General features: G+C 41.0%; 2 protein-coding genes across 2 annotated transcripts; one reads left to right on the top strand and one right to left on the bottom strand.

Moving 5' to 3' along the window:
- Window positions 1–598: 598 nt before the first annotated feature.
- CENPO (centromere protein O) lies at window positions 599–12,196 on the bottom strand (the record flags this gene model as incomplete). The annotated part of the gene is made up of 7 exons (XM_082851567.1): window positions 12,091–12,196; window positions 11,458–11,561; window positions 9,737–9,906; window positions 3,566–3,683; window positions 2,622–2,881; window positions 1,487–1,658; window positions 599–735 (listed from the first exon to the last, which is right to left on the bottom strand). The coding sequence occupies exons 2-7, from the start codon at window positions 11,501–11,503 to the stop codon at window positions 599–601; spliced, it is 903 nt and encodes a 300-aa protein (XP_082707693.1). The 5' UTR covers window positions 11,504–11,561; window positions 12,091–12,196.
- Window positions 11,992–15,305, top strand: PTRHD1 (peptidyl-tRNA hydrolase domain containing 1). Its single transcript, XM_082851568.1, has 2 exons — window positions 11,992–12,258; window positions 14,656–15,305. The coding sequence occupies exons 1-2, from the start codon at window positions 12,007–12,009 to the stop codon at window positions 14,824–14,826; spliced, it is 423 nt and encodes a 140-aa protein (XP_082707694.1). The 5' UTR covers window positions 11,992–12,006; the 3' UTR covers window positions 14,827–15,305.
- The last annotated feature ends 840 nt before the right edge of the window (window positions 15,306–16,145 follow it).

The raw sequence follows: 16,145 nt of genomic DNA, 5'->3' as shown, positions 1-16,145 counted from the left end.
CATTAGATACATGGAACCCTCATTATTTTATCCATAGTACTTTCTCATGCCATATTCTTCGTAAAGCAGTGACCTAGAATATTCCATTCCAAACAAAAGATTAAACACACTTCCCTTCTTAACTATATGATTCATGTCATATCATGAACCTAGAGTGTTCTAAGAACTTTCTTTTCAAAAGTCACAGATGAGGAAAGTAAGGCAAAATTACTTGAAGGTATCATAAAAGCTAGAAATACTCTTCGATTGTATGGTACATACTCCCTTTTTCACAAAATGCCCTCTATTACCCCCACAGACCACTCTGATTTTTAGCTAAAATGTATGATCAAATCAATATCTCAAGAGAAGAGATACTCTTGAGCATTGTAACAAGTGACCAGGCAATCGTGGAGAACTGTCTGAAAAGGCCAGGGTCTACAGACTCAAACTTGTCCCTAACCATGCTGGTGAGGTGGGTGTCTGTTCTCATTGCAAGGACGGTCCCCAGGCAAGGAGTCTGAGCCTTTCAACAGTTTTCAGTTCCCAGGACCTTGCTTGCAACTGTGGTCAGTACTAGTTTACTCACTTCTGATGTGTTCCCAATGAAAATAATATTCTAGGAGACCAGGCTCATATCCAGCTTGTCTCCTTTTCTTGCAAATGAAGTAAACACTTGATGCAGGGGCTTTGTAAAAAACAGATTTTCATGGGCTGCTCGCTCTTCTTCCTGTGTGGTGGATAATGCATCCGTCCCTAGAAAAAGATAGAACCTATCAATCTCATTTAGTGCAACTGTAGGAATCAGAACTTGGATCACTAATATTCTGGACCCGTCTAACTTTTTTTTTAATTTGGTCTGGAGCTGAGAGAGGCTTGCCCCTTACTGGTCCAATGAAATTTTGAGACCAGAAACTCTGCCCAGAGAAATCAAAAGCCTATGATGTGAAACCTGTGGCAGCTTCAAAATTTCTGCCTCGTAAAAACATTTTATCCTTTTTCTCATTATCGCCCATGTACTATGGTACACTTAACGAAAACAAAGTCATAGCAAATGTCTCAGCCATCCCTGAAAAATTCTCATTTAGAGAAGTCTCTGGAGAGCTAAGTATATGCTGACTTGTCATGTCTACTTGGTTTCACAGTGAAATGAGTCTTGGCTCTCTCCACCACAGTGACCCTATGACACAGCCTCATTAGCTGTCTAAGAGGGGTCTCCAATGAAAACAAATCATAAGCTGAAAGAACTCTAGCGGAGTTGGATGGAGCAAAGGAGAAAGGAAAACTAGGATAATTGTGTTTACTACTTACAAAGAGGAGAAGAAAATATGGTAGAAACAAGGAAGATATTCTTGGTATCTGTCTTCATATTTTTCTGTTCATAGTACATAAACAGAAGAAAGTGTCTCAAGAGGCCCAACTGATGTAGTCTATTTCACCCTGTTTCAATCAACCTGAGTAACCCAGGCATATTATAATTTCTTCCTGGAGGTATCCTTCCTCTTACCTTGATAAGTAACAGTGACATCAGTTGGAAGAGTTGTCGTGAGGTCCTTATATAGCAGTCTAGCACAAAATGGGAAGGACTGGCCTTCCGGCTCCGCTTTGTAAGTAAATGACAGCAAGTTGCACAGTGAGTTTCTCTGCAAAGGCCCAGCCAGAAAGGCTTCAAAGTCACTCTAATGGGGGTGAGGATCAAAAGAGACACAAAGTATATGACAATTACAACTCCAAAGGCAGTGAGTGGTTATGACGCTTCAAACATGTCTACCAAAAACAGGGCCTATTAATTAAATCTCAGAAATAAATGAAGGACAGAGAAAGGCCTGAAAAAAGGACAAATGACAGAGATTTATAAGATAATTAAGAACTGGTAGCAGCCTAGAGTCTAAGTTAATGGCCAGGGGCTGGGGATACAGGGGAGATACTATTTCTGCCAAGAACTGCATTGACATATGTATGGCTGAGATGCTTCATGTCTACATTCACGTACCAATTTGTTTATCTGACAGCCAGGCTACATATCAGTTTAAGTTTATCTGACAACCAGGAGCTTCAGAGTCATTCCAAATGCATAAAGAGGTATAAGAGTCACTTATTTTAAGAGTCACTTATTTCCTATTTGCATTCATTTCCTACCTTTTTTTTCCCTTTTTACCTCAACCCTAAGCTCAACTGCAACCCTAAATAGAAGGTAAGCCAGAGCTTAGGCAAAGATGGAGAGTATTCCTCTGTGGTATTTCAAGAAACCATTATTCTGCTGTGCACCTATACCCAAGGTTCAGCAAGACACCCGGCACATAGTAGGTACTCTATAAGTTCCTGTTGAATTAAAAGTATAGCAACTGTACCCTACCACTTTGTGAGGCGAAGGAAGGGTCAAGTTCAAAAGCTTGAGAATCACCATTCATGAGTGAATAATCCCTTAACTGGTATCCATGCTTCAACATCATCCAGAGTTTCAACAGAAGAGAAGGTGGAAAATAGCTTGTATATTAATAAGAAACAAGCATTAGAAGGACAGTGGTCAAACTTCCGGCTCAGAGTTATGAAACATTTGAAAGTACAAAAAAAGAACATGTCCCTTTTTCTCCTTTTAAGCTCATCTGGGCTCACAAAATGCTTTATAAGATCGCAGATACCTGAAGTCGATCTGCCTGGTACTTCCTCCCAGAGTAAGCATTCAGGTACTCGCAGAGAGTGAACAGGAAGTGCTGAATATTAGTCTGTAAGTATTTTGCAGATATCTCCTCCAGGGGAATGAAGACTGGAATCGAATGGTGATGTATCTGAAGTGGTTTCCGCATGACAAGGTCCACAAAATAGGAATCCAGCAGATTCCCCTCAAAAGCAGTGCTGATGCAGACACAGACTCCTCGGCTGGTCAGTTTCCCACTGATCCCTGAGACAAATAAGACGATACCTTAAGAGATGTCAGGCAAAGGCAGTATCCTATTCACCTGTGCATCCCAGTCCCCTCAGCACTGCCTACTTACATACATCATGGGCTCAAATGCTCGTTGAATGAATGACAACAGACTCTTTCTTCTCACTGACTCTAGCTCACTTTGAGTTGATAAAACCACAGAAGAATGGTGGGAAAGAAAGAGCATCCTAAATATTAAATTACTGAGGAAGAGATTTTGAACTTTTCAATTTACCTATGCTTCTTTTTTCCTGAGTGTCAAATAATTTATGGTAGTCCCCACGTCTTCCCACAATCCTCTTATGATACAGATAACAGGTAAATAAATCCTCATTTTAATGGTGAAACAGAGACTTGAGGGGTTCAAACTATTTGACCAGTGGCATAAAGCAAGCCAGCAGTGAAGGAAGTTCTAGCACACCATCTAGCACATGTCAAATTGCTAAAAATGAACAGTCTAAGCCAGCCACCAGTCAACCTGCTGCTGCACAAAGGGGCCAGTCCTGTAGGGCAAGTTGCCTGTGAAGAGCATGCCAGCTTTGTGTGTGTGTAAGCTGAAGGGGGCAAAAGTCAATGTTCATGAAGTAAGTCCAGGACTTATAATACATCTTGCAAACTAACTCACTAGAGACAAGAGAACGGGTCAGAAAAAAACTATACCTGTAAAACGATATGCCTGCAGAATGGCTTTCACGTTTTCCCATTTTCTCTTCAAACTTTCTTGCTCAGTAATCTCTAATGTTTGGTCGGGTTCTACATTGGTAGTAGATGCTTTAACCTGCGAGATATGTAGCAGATCAAACTGGGTACAAAGGGGCATAATAGAAATCCCATGCCCTCACCTACCTGGAAAAAATTTAAATGCACAATATTTTTTAATTATATAATCAATCAAGAAATGCTACAGTGGCCAGCCACCTGGTGCTATGAATTCACAGCAGAGGAAGAATCTTGTGGGTTACAGTGCTAGGAATCAGAAGTAGAAATTGTGCTGGCCTGGACAACAATGAACTTGGTTGGCATGGAGAGTACTGTGAGAGGAGAAAGAAAAGGATGTCAGGAAAGTCTAGGAAGCAAAAACAGCTGCGAAGAGGCAAGGCTGGGAAAGTTGGTTTGGGTCAGACTGTGCAGGTTTTCAAGTGCCAGGATGAGAAATACTGACTCTCAGCCACACGCTGCGAGATACAGCCCAGTAGGAGGTATTGGACTAACTCTCCCTCTGAGACAACTACACAAGCTGGATCAAATACCAAAGAGGAATAAGCAAATGCAAGTAAACAAACAGAAAATGGCCCGAAGGCACTGGAGAATCACCAAAATAGCCAGATTGAAGACTAAGGATAAATGCTCTGAAGTGAGCTGGGATTTCCTGAGGTTTTCCCCCTCAGAGCATTTGCTGATTTTAATCACAAGGCATACAGGCCAAATAGAAAGCTGCAGGCTAAATTTTGTAGCAGTCTCACCATGCCAGGGAAACAAAAACTGGAGATCAAGGTTACCAGAGCAGCCTTCCTGTGGGTCAAACTATAGAAAAGGGAACCCAACATTCTGCATACAACTTGCCCTCCAGGCACTTGCCAAATCCTAAACTGCTTATGTGTGGCTGGGTACTTAGAAACCAAAACAGAAAGAAGCTCCTGAAAGTTAAAAAGCTAAGCAGAGATTCTGGAGATCAGGGCCTGCCAAAGAAGGGGGATCTTGACAGATCTGTTCCCAACACACCCAAGCTTTCAAGTGAGGTCCCCCCGCCCCCCACCAAAGGACTACACCCTAGGAGTAAGGGCAAACCAGAAAAAGACTACTTCAACGATTAAAGTGATATGCCCATATGCTATCTGCCTGTCAGAAAAAAAATGAAATTCTTTCTGGAGGAAGAGGACATAGTTCAGAATCCCTATATTTTTTCATACGATACCCATCACTGAAAAAAAAAAAAAAGAAGCATATCAGGGAAGAGGAACAGACCTCTGAAAACCAGGAGAAAAAAGAAGACAACAGAAGCAGATCCAAAGGGATTCAGCTATTTGAGTTATTAGGCATAATCATTAAAATAGATTAAAAGATGAAGAACTCACACCAAGGGGCTGGAATCTATTAATGTCAGATGAAAATCCTAAATCCAAAAAATACAATAACCAAAATCAGGAATTCAACAGGTTTAAAAGCTGACTGGACACATAGAAAAAGTAGAAAATAGGTATATTTTCTTATCTAGATTAAAGATATAAGACATAGGTCACAGTAAAAACAAAACAAAAACTCCATACTTGGGAGCCCCAGAAATACAGGAAAGAATGAGGCAGATGCATTATTTGAAAGATGCTGGCCAAATTTTCCAAATAAATGAAAAACAGCAAGTAATTAATTTAAGAAGTGCTACAAACACCAAGCTGGATGAAGAAAGAAAACCAATCCTAGCCACATTATGATATAAAACTGCTAAAACCCAAAGACAGAACCATGAAGCAGCCAAAGGGCGAAAGACACACTATATGCAAACAATAAGACTAACATCTGACAGAAACTATGGAACTAGAAGACAATGGAAAATGTATTGAAAGTATAAAAGAAAATAAATTTCAATCTATAATTCTATGCTGAGCAAAAATACCCCTTTAAACATGAAAAATATAGTGAAATACGGCATTTTCAGACAAACAAAAATAGAGAATTTATTTCCAGCAAATTTACACTGAAAGTAGTACCAAAAGGAACTACTTACACTGAAGGAAAATAATCCCAGATGAAAATCTGGAAATGCAGCAAGTAATAAAGAGCACTGAAAAAGGTAAATATATATATATAACTCTAAAAGCATAGTGACTATACAAAAGTGTTTCATACAGTTTTAAGTATATGTAGAATTAACATATGACAATAATAACATGAAAGGCTGCATGTGTGGGAGAGAAAAGATGTTAGAAGGTTCTGTAATTATCCAGAAAGTGGTACAAGTACTAATCTAAAGTATATTCTAGTAAGAAAAAAAGCATGTTTTGTGGAGGATAACCACAAAAAGAATGCTAAAAGCATGTATAATTAGAGAAGTGAAATAATAAAAAAAGATCAATCCAAAAGGTGGAAAGAAAGGACAAAAGAGAAACAAAGAACAAATAAGATCATAAATAATAACATGGTAGACTGAGATCCAGATATGTTAGTAATCATATTAAAAGTTCATGGACTAAATACTTTAATTAGAAGACAAAGACTGCCAGGCTGGATTAAAAATGTCTAACTATATGCTATTGATACTTACAAGAACAAGAGCTGTTGTAGTGATACTAATATTTGACAAAGTTGACTTTAAGAAGTTTAACTAAAAAGGGAACATTTCATAATGATAAAAGTTAAGCCAACCAGGAAGATATAACAATCCTAAATTTGTTTGTACCTACTACACAGCAAAATGGAATGAAAGGGAAAAAAATGTACAAATCCACAATTACAGCAGGAGATTTCAACACATTTATCCCAGTAACTGATAAAACAAGTTGACAAGTAAATTAGTGAGGATATAAAATAGCTGAACATCATGATGAACATATTTGGTCTATCTGATAGAGAGAATACAGTACCCCAAAATGCAAAACCCACATTTAATGCACATGGAACATTTATCAAAACATTTATCAAAACATGCTGGGTCATGTTCTTTGATCACAATGGAATTAAGCTATAAATCAGTAACTAAAAAATTACTAACAAATCCCCCAATTTTTGGAAATTAAGCAATATATTTCTAAAACAAACCTATGGGAAAAAGAAGGTATTACAATGGAAATCAAAAATATTTTGAATTGAAATAATGAAAACATGATATACCAAAACTTGTGGGATATAGCTAAAGCCATGTGCTATGAACTGAATGTTTGTGTCCCTCAAACTTCAGAAACCTAACCTAAAGCCCAATGTGATGGTATTTGGAGGTGGGGCCCTTGGGAGGTGATTAGGTCATGATGGGGGAGCCCTCATGAATGGGATCAGTGCCCTTATAAAAGAGATGCCAAAGAGCTAGCATGCCTCTTCCGGCATGTGAGGTTACAGTAAGACCACAATCAAAGAGGTAGTTAAGTCCTCAGACACTGAATTTGCTGGTGCCATGATCCTGGACTTTCCAGCATCTAAAACTGTAAAAAAAAAAATATTTGTTGCTTATAAGTCATCCAGTTTATGGCACTTTTGTTATTGTGGCCCATATGGACTAAGATTCTATGCTTAGAGGGAAATTTATAACCTTAAACACATACAGGAGAAAAAAAGACTTATAAAACAGTAAGTGTTCATCCCAAGAAGCTAGAAGATACGCCATGTACACTGACTGGAAGACACAATACTATAAAGATTTCAGTCCTCTCCAAATCAATATATAGATTCAGTGCAATTCCAATCAAAGCTACAGGAGGTTTCTTTTTGGAAATTGACAGCCGATTCCCAAATTTATGCGAAATTCGAGGGGCCAACAAGAGCCAAGATAATTCTGAAGAAGACCTAAACTATAGGTATCAAAACTTTCAGTAATAAACCTCTGGTACTAGCACAAAGACAAACAGACCAATGGCACAGAACAGAACTCAGAAGCGGGCCCACAGTGGACCCAAAGACCCACTGCAATACAGTGGGAAAAGAGTGGTCTTCAGAAGTAGTACTGGATGAACTGGATATCCATATGGAAAAAAAAAAAAAAAGTAGTATGACCTCTATTTCACACCATACACAAAAATCAATTTCAGAGGGACTGTAATTCTGAAAATAAAAAGTAAAATAAAGCTTTTAGAAAATAACACAGAATATCTTCATGTTCTTAAAGTTAGGCAAAGATTAAAAGGAAACAAGAACGGTAAGCATAAAGTTAGATTCCTCAATCAAACTTCATTAAAATGAAGACTTTCTTCTCATCACATTGTTAGAGAGTGAAAAGGCAAGCCAGTCTTTAAAAGAAGATCTGGGGCTTCCCTGGTGGCGCAGTGGTTGAGAGTCCGCCTGCCAAGGCAGGGGACACGGGTTCGTGCCCCAGTCCGGGAAGATCCCACATGCCGCGGAGCGGCTGGGCCCGTGAGCCATGGCCGCTGAGCCTGTGCGTCCGGAGCCTGTGCTCCGCAACGGGAGAGGCCACAATAGTGAGAGGCCCGCGTACCGCAAAAAAAAAAAAAAAAAACATAAAAGAAGATCTGGAATACAGATACACAAAAAATAACTCATATCCAAAATGTGTAAAGAATTCTACAATTTAATAAGAGATATACAGCCCAATAAAAATTCTGCAAAAGTCTTAAGAAGTTCACAAGAGAAGATTTTCAAGTGTCCAAACAGGTACTTAAAAACATCAGTTATATAGGCGAACGCGAATTAATCCACAATGACTTACTCCCACACCCTAGAATGAAAAATTTCTAAAACTGACAACACCAAGTATCAGTAAAGATGCAGAACAATGGAAACCTTATACACTGTTGCTGGGAATGTAAAATTGGTACAATAACTTTCAAATACTGTTCGACAGTATTTACTAAAGATAATCTGCATACCCTGTGACCCAGCAATTCAATAGAAAAGTATATATTTTTATATCAAAAGACAGGAACAACAATGTTCACAGCAGCATTATTCTTAATAGCCCCAAAGTGAAACAATCCAAATAACTCAAATGTCACCAATAAGTACAATAAGTAAAAAAAATTGTGGGATATTTCTTCAACGGAATAATTATATAGCAATATAAAAGAGTGACCACAGCATGCACCAATATGGATGAACCTCACAGAGATAACATTCAGCAAAAGCAGCCCGACATAACAGAGTTTATACTTTTTAAATTTATGTAAAGCTCCATAACAAGTAAAACCAATGTATAGTAACAGAAACCAGAATAGCAGTTACCTTGAGGGAAATGACTAGGAGGATTTAAGAGGGAGACTTCTGGGGTGCTGGTAGTAGTCTACACTTTGATCTGTGTGGTACTTACCAGGGTGTGTTCGTTCTGTAAAAGGATCTTCAGATTTGTGCACAACATATACACATATGTGTGTATGTGTATTCATATATATATATATATATATATATATTTTACTTTAATAAAAAAGGAAGGGGGGAGGGAGGAAGAGAATGGAGGAAAGGGGGAAAAGGAAGAGAGGGAGGGAAGACAAGGAAAAGAAGGCTGACCTTAACCCAGGAGGAATGAATAATTACTGACACTTTGAGCAAGGAAACTTGTAATTTAATGAAAAATGTAGTGTTTTATGAAGATTTTCTTGGCTGTGCGGAATTTATCAGAGAAGTATAAATACCAGAAGAAAACAAACTAGCAGACTGCTGCAATAATCTCGCCATCTAAATCACCTGGTAAATATTTAGGATCCATGTGGATAATACGTGCTCTACAGCAGGGGGTGGGGGAGGGGCACAAAGACAATCTAAAGAAGAATTTGACAGGTTTTACTAACTGAACCTGGGCTAGAGAGAAAGCTGAAAAGAGGGAAAAGTCAAAGTTTACTGTGAGGTTTCAGATTGGGTTATAGAAAGATGGTGCTAATGACAAAAGTACCAATGACGCAAGTCTGGCTGAGATTAAGGTAACAGGCTCATGTCTATGAGGGTAGGTTTAAGAGATTATTATGAAGAATTTGCCTGGCCCATCAGTAATGCCTGCCAGCTGTTAGCGGGTATTGACATTAGCCGACTCTACAGATTGATCACTTGAGGGATCAAGGACTGAAATCCATCCAGTAAGACCACAGGTAAAACGTATTACACAAATTTGCTAATTCCCAGATCATGTTTGTTTTTTACACTCTAGGAAAGCCTGCCAACGTCGATCACCCTTCTACTCACACTAGCTTGATGTTGTTTCACTTCAGCCCTCAGCTTATCTCGCAGACGTCTCAGTTCATGAATCCTGGTTCCAAGAGCACTTTCCTCTGCCTGGGCGCTCTGTGGCTCTTCCATTTTTTTACGGGATCTGCTCACTTGAGTCTCTAGTCTTTCCAAGTGAGCTAAAACACCTGAGGGAAGTAAAAAGGGAATTTCACAAGAAGCTAAGGATTTCTAACCCCAGGAACGGGAAGCACTTCAGGGAAGAACAGAGGGTGGCCCTTTTTCCAGAACTCTGTGGTCAGCTAAACTGGAGACGTTGCCAACAATTTATAAAACAGGAGGAGCTGACAACAGAAGTCAATGATCAGCAACCTCTTAGGCCGAACACTGACCTACAAGCAGTCCCTGACCAAGACACTGTTCAAAAAGGGCATCATCTGAAAATGGCTAATCTCAGTTATCTATGATAATAGTGACCCAGAGGAAAACAGGGTCACCAAATTCAGACTCTCTCAGAGATTGTTTTTTTAATGCAGAATTGTTTTTTTTGGTTTTACGCATGTTTTCCCAAAGTGCTAATGCATAACTGGATTTAGATATCCACAGAGGCTTGAATAAGTACTCTGAAAAGTATTAGGAGCATAGGACTATAAAGGCACACACTGAAAGGAACCGTCCACCAATATTACTGGGTATCAGACAGGAAAACAAGCTCACCAACAGATAGAAATTCAGAGGCAATCTCAGATCCTAAGAGACTAACTAAAGACCAATATAGTAAAGGTCACAGTTTCATAATGCTAATCAACTCTAGCAGTGAAGCATCTGTGAACATTTCCTACATATTAAGACACTTGTGGGGCTTCCTTGGTGGCACAGTGGTTAAGAACCCGCCTGCCAATGCAGGGGACACAGGTTCAAGCCCTGGTCCGGTAAGATCCCACATGCCGCGAAGCAACTAAGCCCGTGCGCCACAACTACTGAGCCCACGCGCCTAGAGCCCGTGCTCCACAACAAGCCACCGCAATGAGAAGCCCGCGCACTGTAACTAGAGAAAGCCCGCGTGCAGCAACGAAAACCCAACACAGCCAAAACTAAATAAAATAAATTTATTAAAAAAAGAGACACTTGTGCTAGATCCTTTACTTACAAAGCATGCAAAGAATTAAAGCATTTATTTAATATTTCCTATGCATTAGGCATGTGCTAAATGCTTCACTTGAAAAGCATTAAAAGAATTATCTAATTTCCACAGCCACCACCACAATGCTATTATTCATCTCCATTTTCCAGATGAAAACACTGAGGCAGAGAAAAGTAAAATAACTTGCCCAAGGCCACAGTATTTATAATGGCAGAGCCAGGACTCCAACCCAGGTCTGACCAATACCAGTCACTGCCTCTTCCACGGGAGTAATGCATAAATGGCTCCCCCCAAATCCTGGGAAGAGTACAGAAAGCTCATTGGCTAGAACTGTAGCTCTGAATATGAACGCTTAGCATACTAGGAATGCAACCTATTGGTCTAGAAAGGGATAAGAGCCTAGAATATGTGAAGTAATTTTTCCTGTTCCAATGATCTTAGCTGCCTGTCCCTTTAAGTCTTCAATGTTAGTTCCTTTCACCATCCTGCTCCCAAACAGGACAGGTCACACATCGGTTAGAGGAGGGAAAGGCTTTCAACCTGCGCGTTGTTTGGGCAGCAGAAGTAAGGGGGGGAAAGGCGACCCTTTGAATACCTCCTCTGGACTCGCCGTCTTGACTTAGAGTATTCGCCAGCTCCATCTCCTCCTCAGATTTCCAAGAGCCTTGCTAGAAAGCTGTCCAAGCACCAGTAATAGGGCTGTCCTTGGAGACAAAATAAAATGGCAAGAATCGCTTCATATTCAGACAAACCTAGAGGGCAGGCACACGCAACGCTGGTACGCACCCGTGCGCCCCGGACACCCCAAGTGTCGTCGCTAGGACTCCCCTTCCCTGACCCGCCCGGTCCGCTCCCCGGGTCCGAGTCGGCGGTGTCCACGTCTACCTCCCCGCCCCTGCGCGCTCCTAAGGCGCCGCGCCTCTGGTTCCTCCGGGCTTCCTTGCACACGGAAGGAGCTGTAAGAATGCCGCTCAGCCTTCCACCCTATCACGGCCCCGACCGCCACTGGGTCTTACTTTCCCTTACTTCCTCTCCTCTGGCTGTTCCCGCTTGCCTTCAAATCCAAGCCAACCGGTCCCAGCGTGCTTTGCACTCCCAACGTACAAAAACATGGCAGCACTCCGGGCCCCTCCCTGATCCCGGCATGCATCGGAGGATAGGCCTGGCCTTTAAGTTGTGCGGGAAGATGGCGGCCGCTGGCGCAGAGCCGCAGATCCTGGTACAGTACCTGGTGTTACGAAAGGATCTATCACAAGCGCCGTTTTCCTGGCCAGCGGGCGCATTGGTAGCACAGGCTTGTCACGCAGCCACCGCGGCCTTGCACATTCACCGGGACCACCCGCACACGGCCGCTTACCTCCGGGAGCTGGGGCGCATGCGCAAGGTGGTCCTCGAGGTGAGGCCCGGGCGGAGGGGGAGGGGCCCTGAGGATATCGAGACCGGAAGAGGGTGTGGTCTTGAGTCGGAGGGCCTAACTTCATGGAGTGGGTGTGGCATTAGTGGGGAGGGGTGTTTGACTTACAAGTTTTGGTAAGGTTTCTGGGGCTTGAGCTATTGCCTAGGGAGCCTTACCTTGACTGGGCGGGGCCTGACGGTGTGACGAGTGGACATCGGGCCCGTTATAAATGCTTCCCGCACCCCTTCGGTCTTACCTGCGTCCCTCTTAAACAGATGCCTGTGAGGGCGGAGGCTGGTGGAGCGACACCCGCCTTTCTACCTGTGCACTGCGCCGGCCTTTTAATGGCTGCGCAGAAAAGTACTGTCCTTAACCCTCTTCGCAAAACCGATCCAGAAGGGTAAGGACGCGGGGTTCCTTATTGCAAGTGAAGTCAAACTGGAGCATTTACCTGGTTCTGACGCCAAATTATTTGAAAATAAATGTGAACCCTAGTATAATTTGAACCTAGCATCAGACGTAAGGTTCTTTTTACAGATAGCCAAACAGATCTTACCCTTACCTTCTGTCAATTCTGCCTCTAGAAATGTATCCTAAGAAAACAGCAAGATGCACCCTAAGAGCGTTGTACAAGGATAGGAGCATTTTATCATAGTAAAAAAAGTGGAAATCACTAAATTTCCAGTACGATGAATTGTCTAAACTTACGCCCTTATAATGGATTATTACGAAACTAGCATAAATCATGTTTTTGGAGCATATTTACCTGGCATGAAAGAGTGCTCATGATGTGATTCTAATTGAACTATATATTCTACATACAAAGTGATCCAGATTTTGAAAGTAAGAACTAAGAAAATATATCCAAATATTAAGTAGTGAGTGGGTAGTGGAATTTTGGTTATTTTGTAATGCTTTTCTATTTTTTTTTTAGTTTCCTACATTAAGCACACATTTTATAATGAAAAAAATATTGCTTTCATTTTAAAGCAATTTTCTTCTCATAAAATTTATTTATTTTAATAAATAAACCTGGGATGGAGGGGTTGGGTAATTCCTTCCTGGCCAGCTGGCAAAAGCAGATCATTTTTCAAGAGAAAAATTGCTGTTGGGTAATGAAACATTAAACTGTAACCTGTAGGAAAATGTCTTGAGAATCTATAAGTAGGCAGAAAAGAAACAGATAGCTTTTTCCTTCAGATTCCTTTTATAGGATTTTATAGGAAGGCTTCAAGAAATCATGTAGTTCAGACATCCCCCACTCCCTTGCTTTCAGGCAGATAAAATATTTACCCCTTTTCTCAGATGAGATATCTGAAGCCCACAGAGATTAAGGGACTCCTCTGAATTTAAAAGACATCTCATGATTCTGTTGTTAGCTATGACTCAAGAAAGGGCCGTAGGAGTCACCACTGATTAAATAAAGGTGGTGCTGTAGCCATAAAGACCAATAAAATATAAGACAGTGCCAAGATTAACTCCATTTACTGGGTGCTTTGTGTCAGGCACAGATCTGAGCCTGATTTCATTGAATCTCACTACTACTAGGAAGCATTATCATCCCATTTTACAACAGGGACACAAAGGTTCAGCTAAGTCACATAACTTATCAAAGAGCACACAAATCAGTAAGTGGTAGAGCAAGGGTTTGGACTCACTCTAACTTGTACTGTGCTGCTCCTGGTGCTGAAGAAGGAGGGAGGGGAAGTCAATGCATTCTTCTTCAGCATGCCCAAAGGACTCAGCAGATTAAGAGTGGCAATCCCAGCATCCTCTAATTTGATTAAGACAAACCTCTAGTTATCTTAGTGGCTTCTGCCTTCATAGGCCAAAAAATATACCTTATGCAACATAACACACTAAGTACCTTTATTTTCTGAGTGATAGCTATGCTATTTCCTGTAATGGGATTCAGCATGGGTGATAAAGATGATGAGAAACAGTTTCAGAAGGACACTAGAGAATAGTTTGCCCACGCTTGAGTTAAAAACTGGGAACTATCCTGGCGGAAAGAAAATCCTTCTAGGTTTGTGTGGACTAGGGTGGAAGTAGGAGGGAGGTGGAGGTGATGTGATTTTAGAAATCCTTCCAGTAGTCAGCTCTTAAAGTCAGAGCTGGCTGAGGGATTAGGGATGCTGTTTAGGCACCAGAACTAGAAAATGTGTAGAGCATAATTACTGACAATGCATTCCCACCCCCACTCCCACCCCTTCAGAGAGTGAATGGCAAATGGAGCAATGAAGCTGTTGTTTCTAGAGACATGCTCTACAGTTCCTTCTTTGGTAGAGCTGTTCCTCCAGTTTCAGTTAAGAGGAGCCCCCCTCCATACTTTTTTTTTTCCTTTGCCTTTTGTCACTTACTAAATGGGCTTTTCAGTCTGTGTTCTGCTCCTTGTAGGCCCCAGATGAGACCACCTTAAAGTTGCTGGCAGAGACGCTGCAACAGAAGAACATTGACCACAAGCTGTGGGTGGAGCAGCCAGAGAACATCCCCACTTGCATTGCACTCCGTCCCTACCCCAAGGAAGAAGTGAACCAGTATTTGAAGAAGTTCCGATTGTTCAAATGACTGAAGTTATCAATTGCTTTGATATGTTTGAGTATCAGCTGGATCCAGAAACTGCACGCCGTCCATCCCTAAGCACCGTTGTACTCCTTTCAGTGGCAATTCCCTTCCCTTTAAATTATGACAGTTAGTTTCCTGAGGGTCAAAACATGTTCATATTAAAGTTGCCATTAATAAGTATTTTTAATTATTTATAAGTTCAGATGGGGAAAGTAGGTGAGTAGCATTCTCATCTATGGGTCATTGCTCAAATAGAAGATTTGGTTAGACTCCTATATAGGGATCAAGGAAATACCCTTACTTTTTTGTTAGGAATAATAGAGTTCTTCTAGTTACCCAGGTTTAAAACGTTTCCTTTGAATTCCCTATTTCTTACTCACATCCAGGTATTGTAATCATTGAATCTTGGACACCATCAACTTTAAGATATACCATTATTTTACGTGTTGTTAAGAAAGAAGAAATGCTACCAATTAAGCTGAGACATGTAATTTCATTTCAAAGATGTTAAAATTTATTTGATTTAATAAAATATGTGAAGTGCTACATCTATTTTCTTATAGTTTCCAGTGCCACCACCCTGAATCAGGCTCTCATTTCGCTCACGAGTGTCCCACTGGTCTGCTCACCTAGCGTATCCTGGTTACAAGGCAGCAAGCGTTCTGCCACCAGGTTCATATATTGATAGGATCACTGAGCACCCTTTTCAGTATAGGCTCCAACTTGCCCAGGAATAAAGTCAAGATTCCTTAGCTTAGCCCTCAGGCCCTCCACGTTTATATTTCCTACCTACCTTTTTAGGTGAATCTTCTATTCCCTGATCCAAACTTGATGTATCAATGAAGACTCCAGTTGCTGCCCTCTAGTCTCTGGCCTGGGAGTCGAATGTTAATACTCTCCCCCTCCCTTTCCTGCCTCTGGACTGAAACTTTGTGGCTCAAGTGCTATCACTGTCACAAAGTCTTACGCAGCCAAAAATGATAGCTCCCTTCTCTGAACATCTATTATAACACTGTTGAGTGCTTAAAATATTTCTATAAACATTTGGAGATATCTACTGAAATTGTTTGGACATCTGTGAAGCAAAGTTTATAAAGGGTCATTTGTTCAACAGATATCTGTAGCATGTCTACTGTGGCAGGCTGTACTAAGAGCTGAGGATACAAAGGTGAATAAAAGTTTTTGCCCTCAGGTAATGAAGAATCTAGTGAGAAGACAGATATATAGATATTAATACAGAGAGAAATGTACAAGGTAAAATGAGTACACTTCCCCCCACCCTCTAGATACCAAGACTGCCAAGCTACTAGATAGGAAGATTT

Source organism: Leucopleurus acutus, assembly GCF_964270905.1.
Source record: "Leucopleurus acutus genome assembly, chromosome: 12".
NCBI lineage: Eukaryota > Metazoa > Chordata > Mammalia > Artiodactyla > Delphinidae > Leucopleurus > Leucopleurus acutus.
Note: the sequence above shows the minus strand (reverse complement) of the source record. Positions and strands in the feature narration are given on the sequence as shown.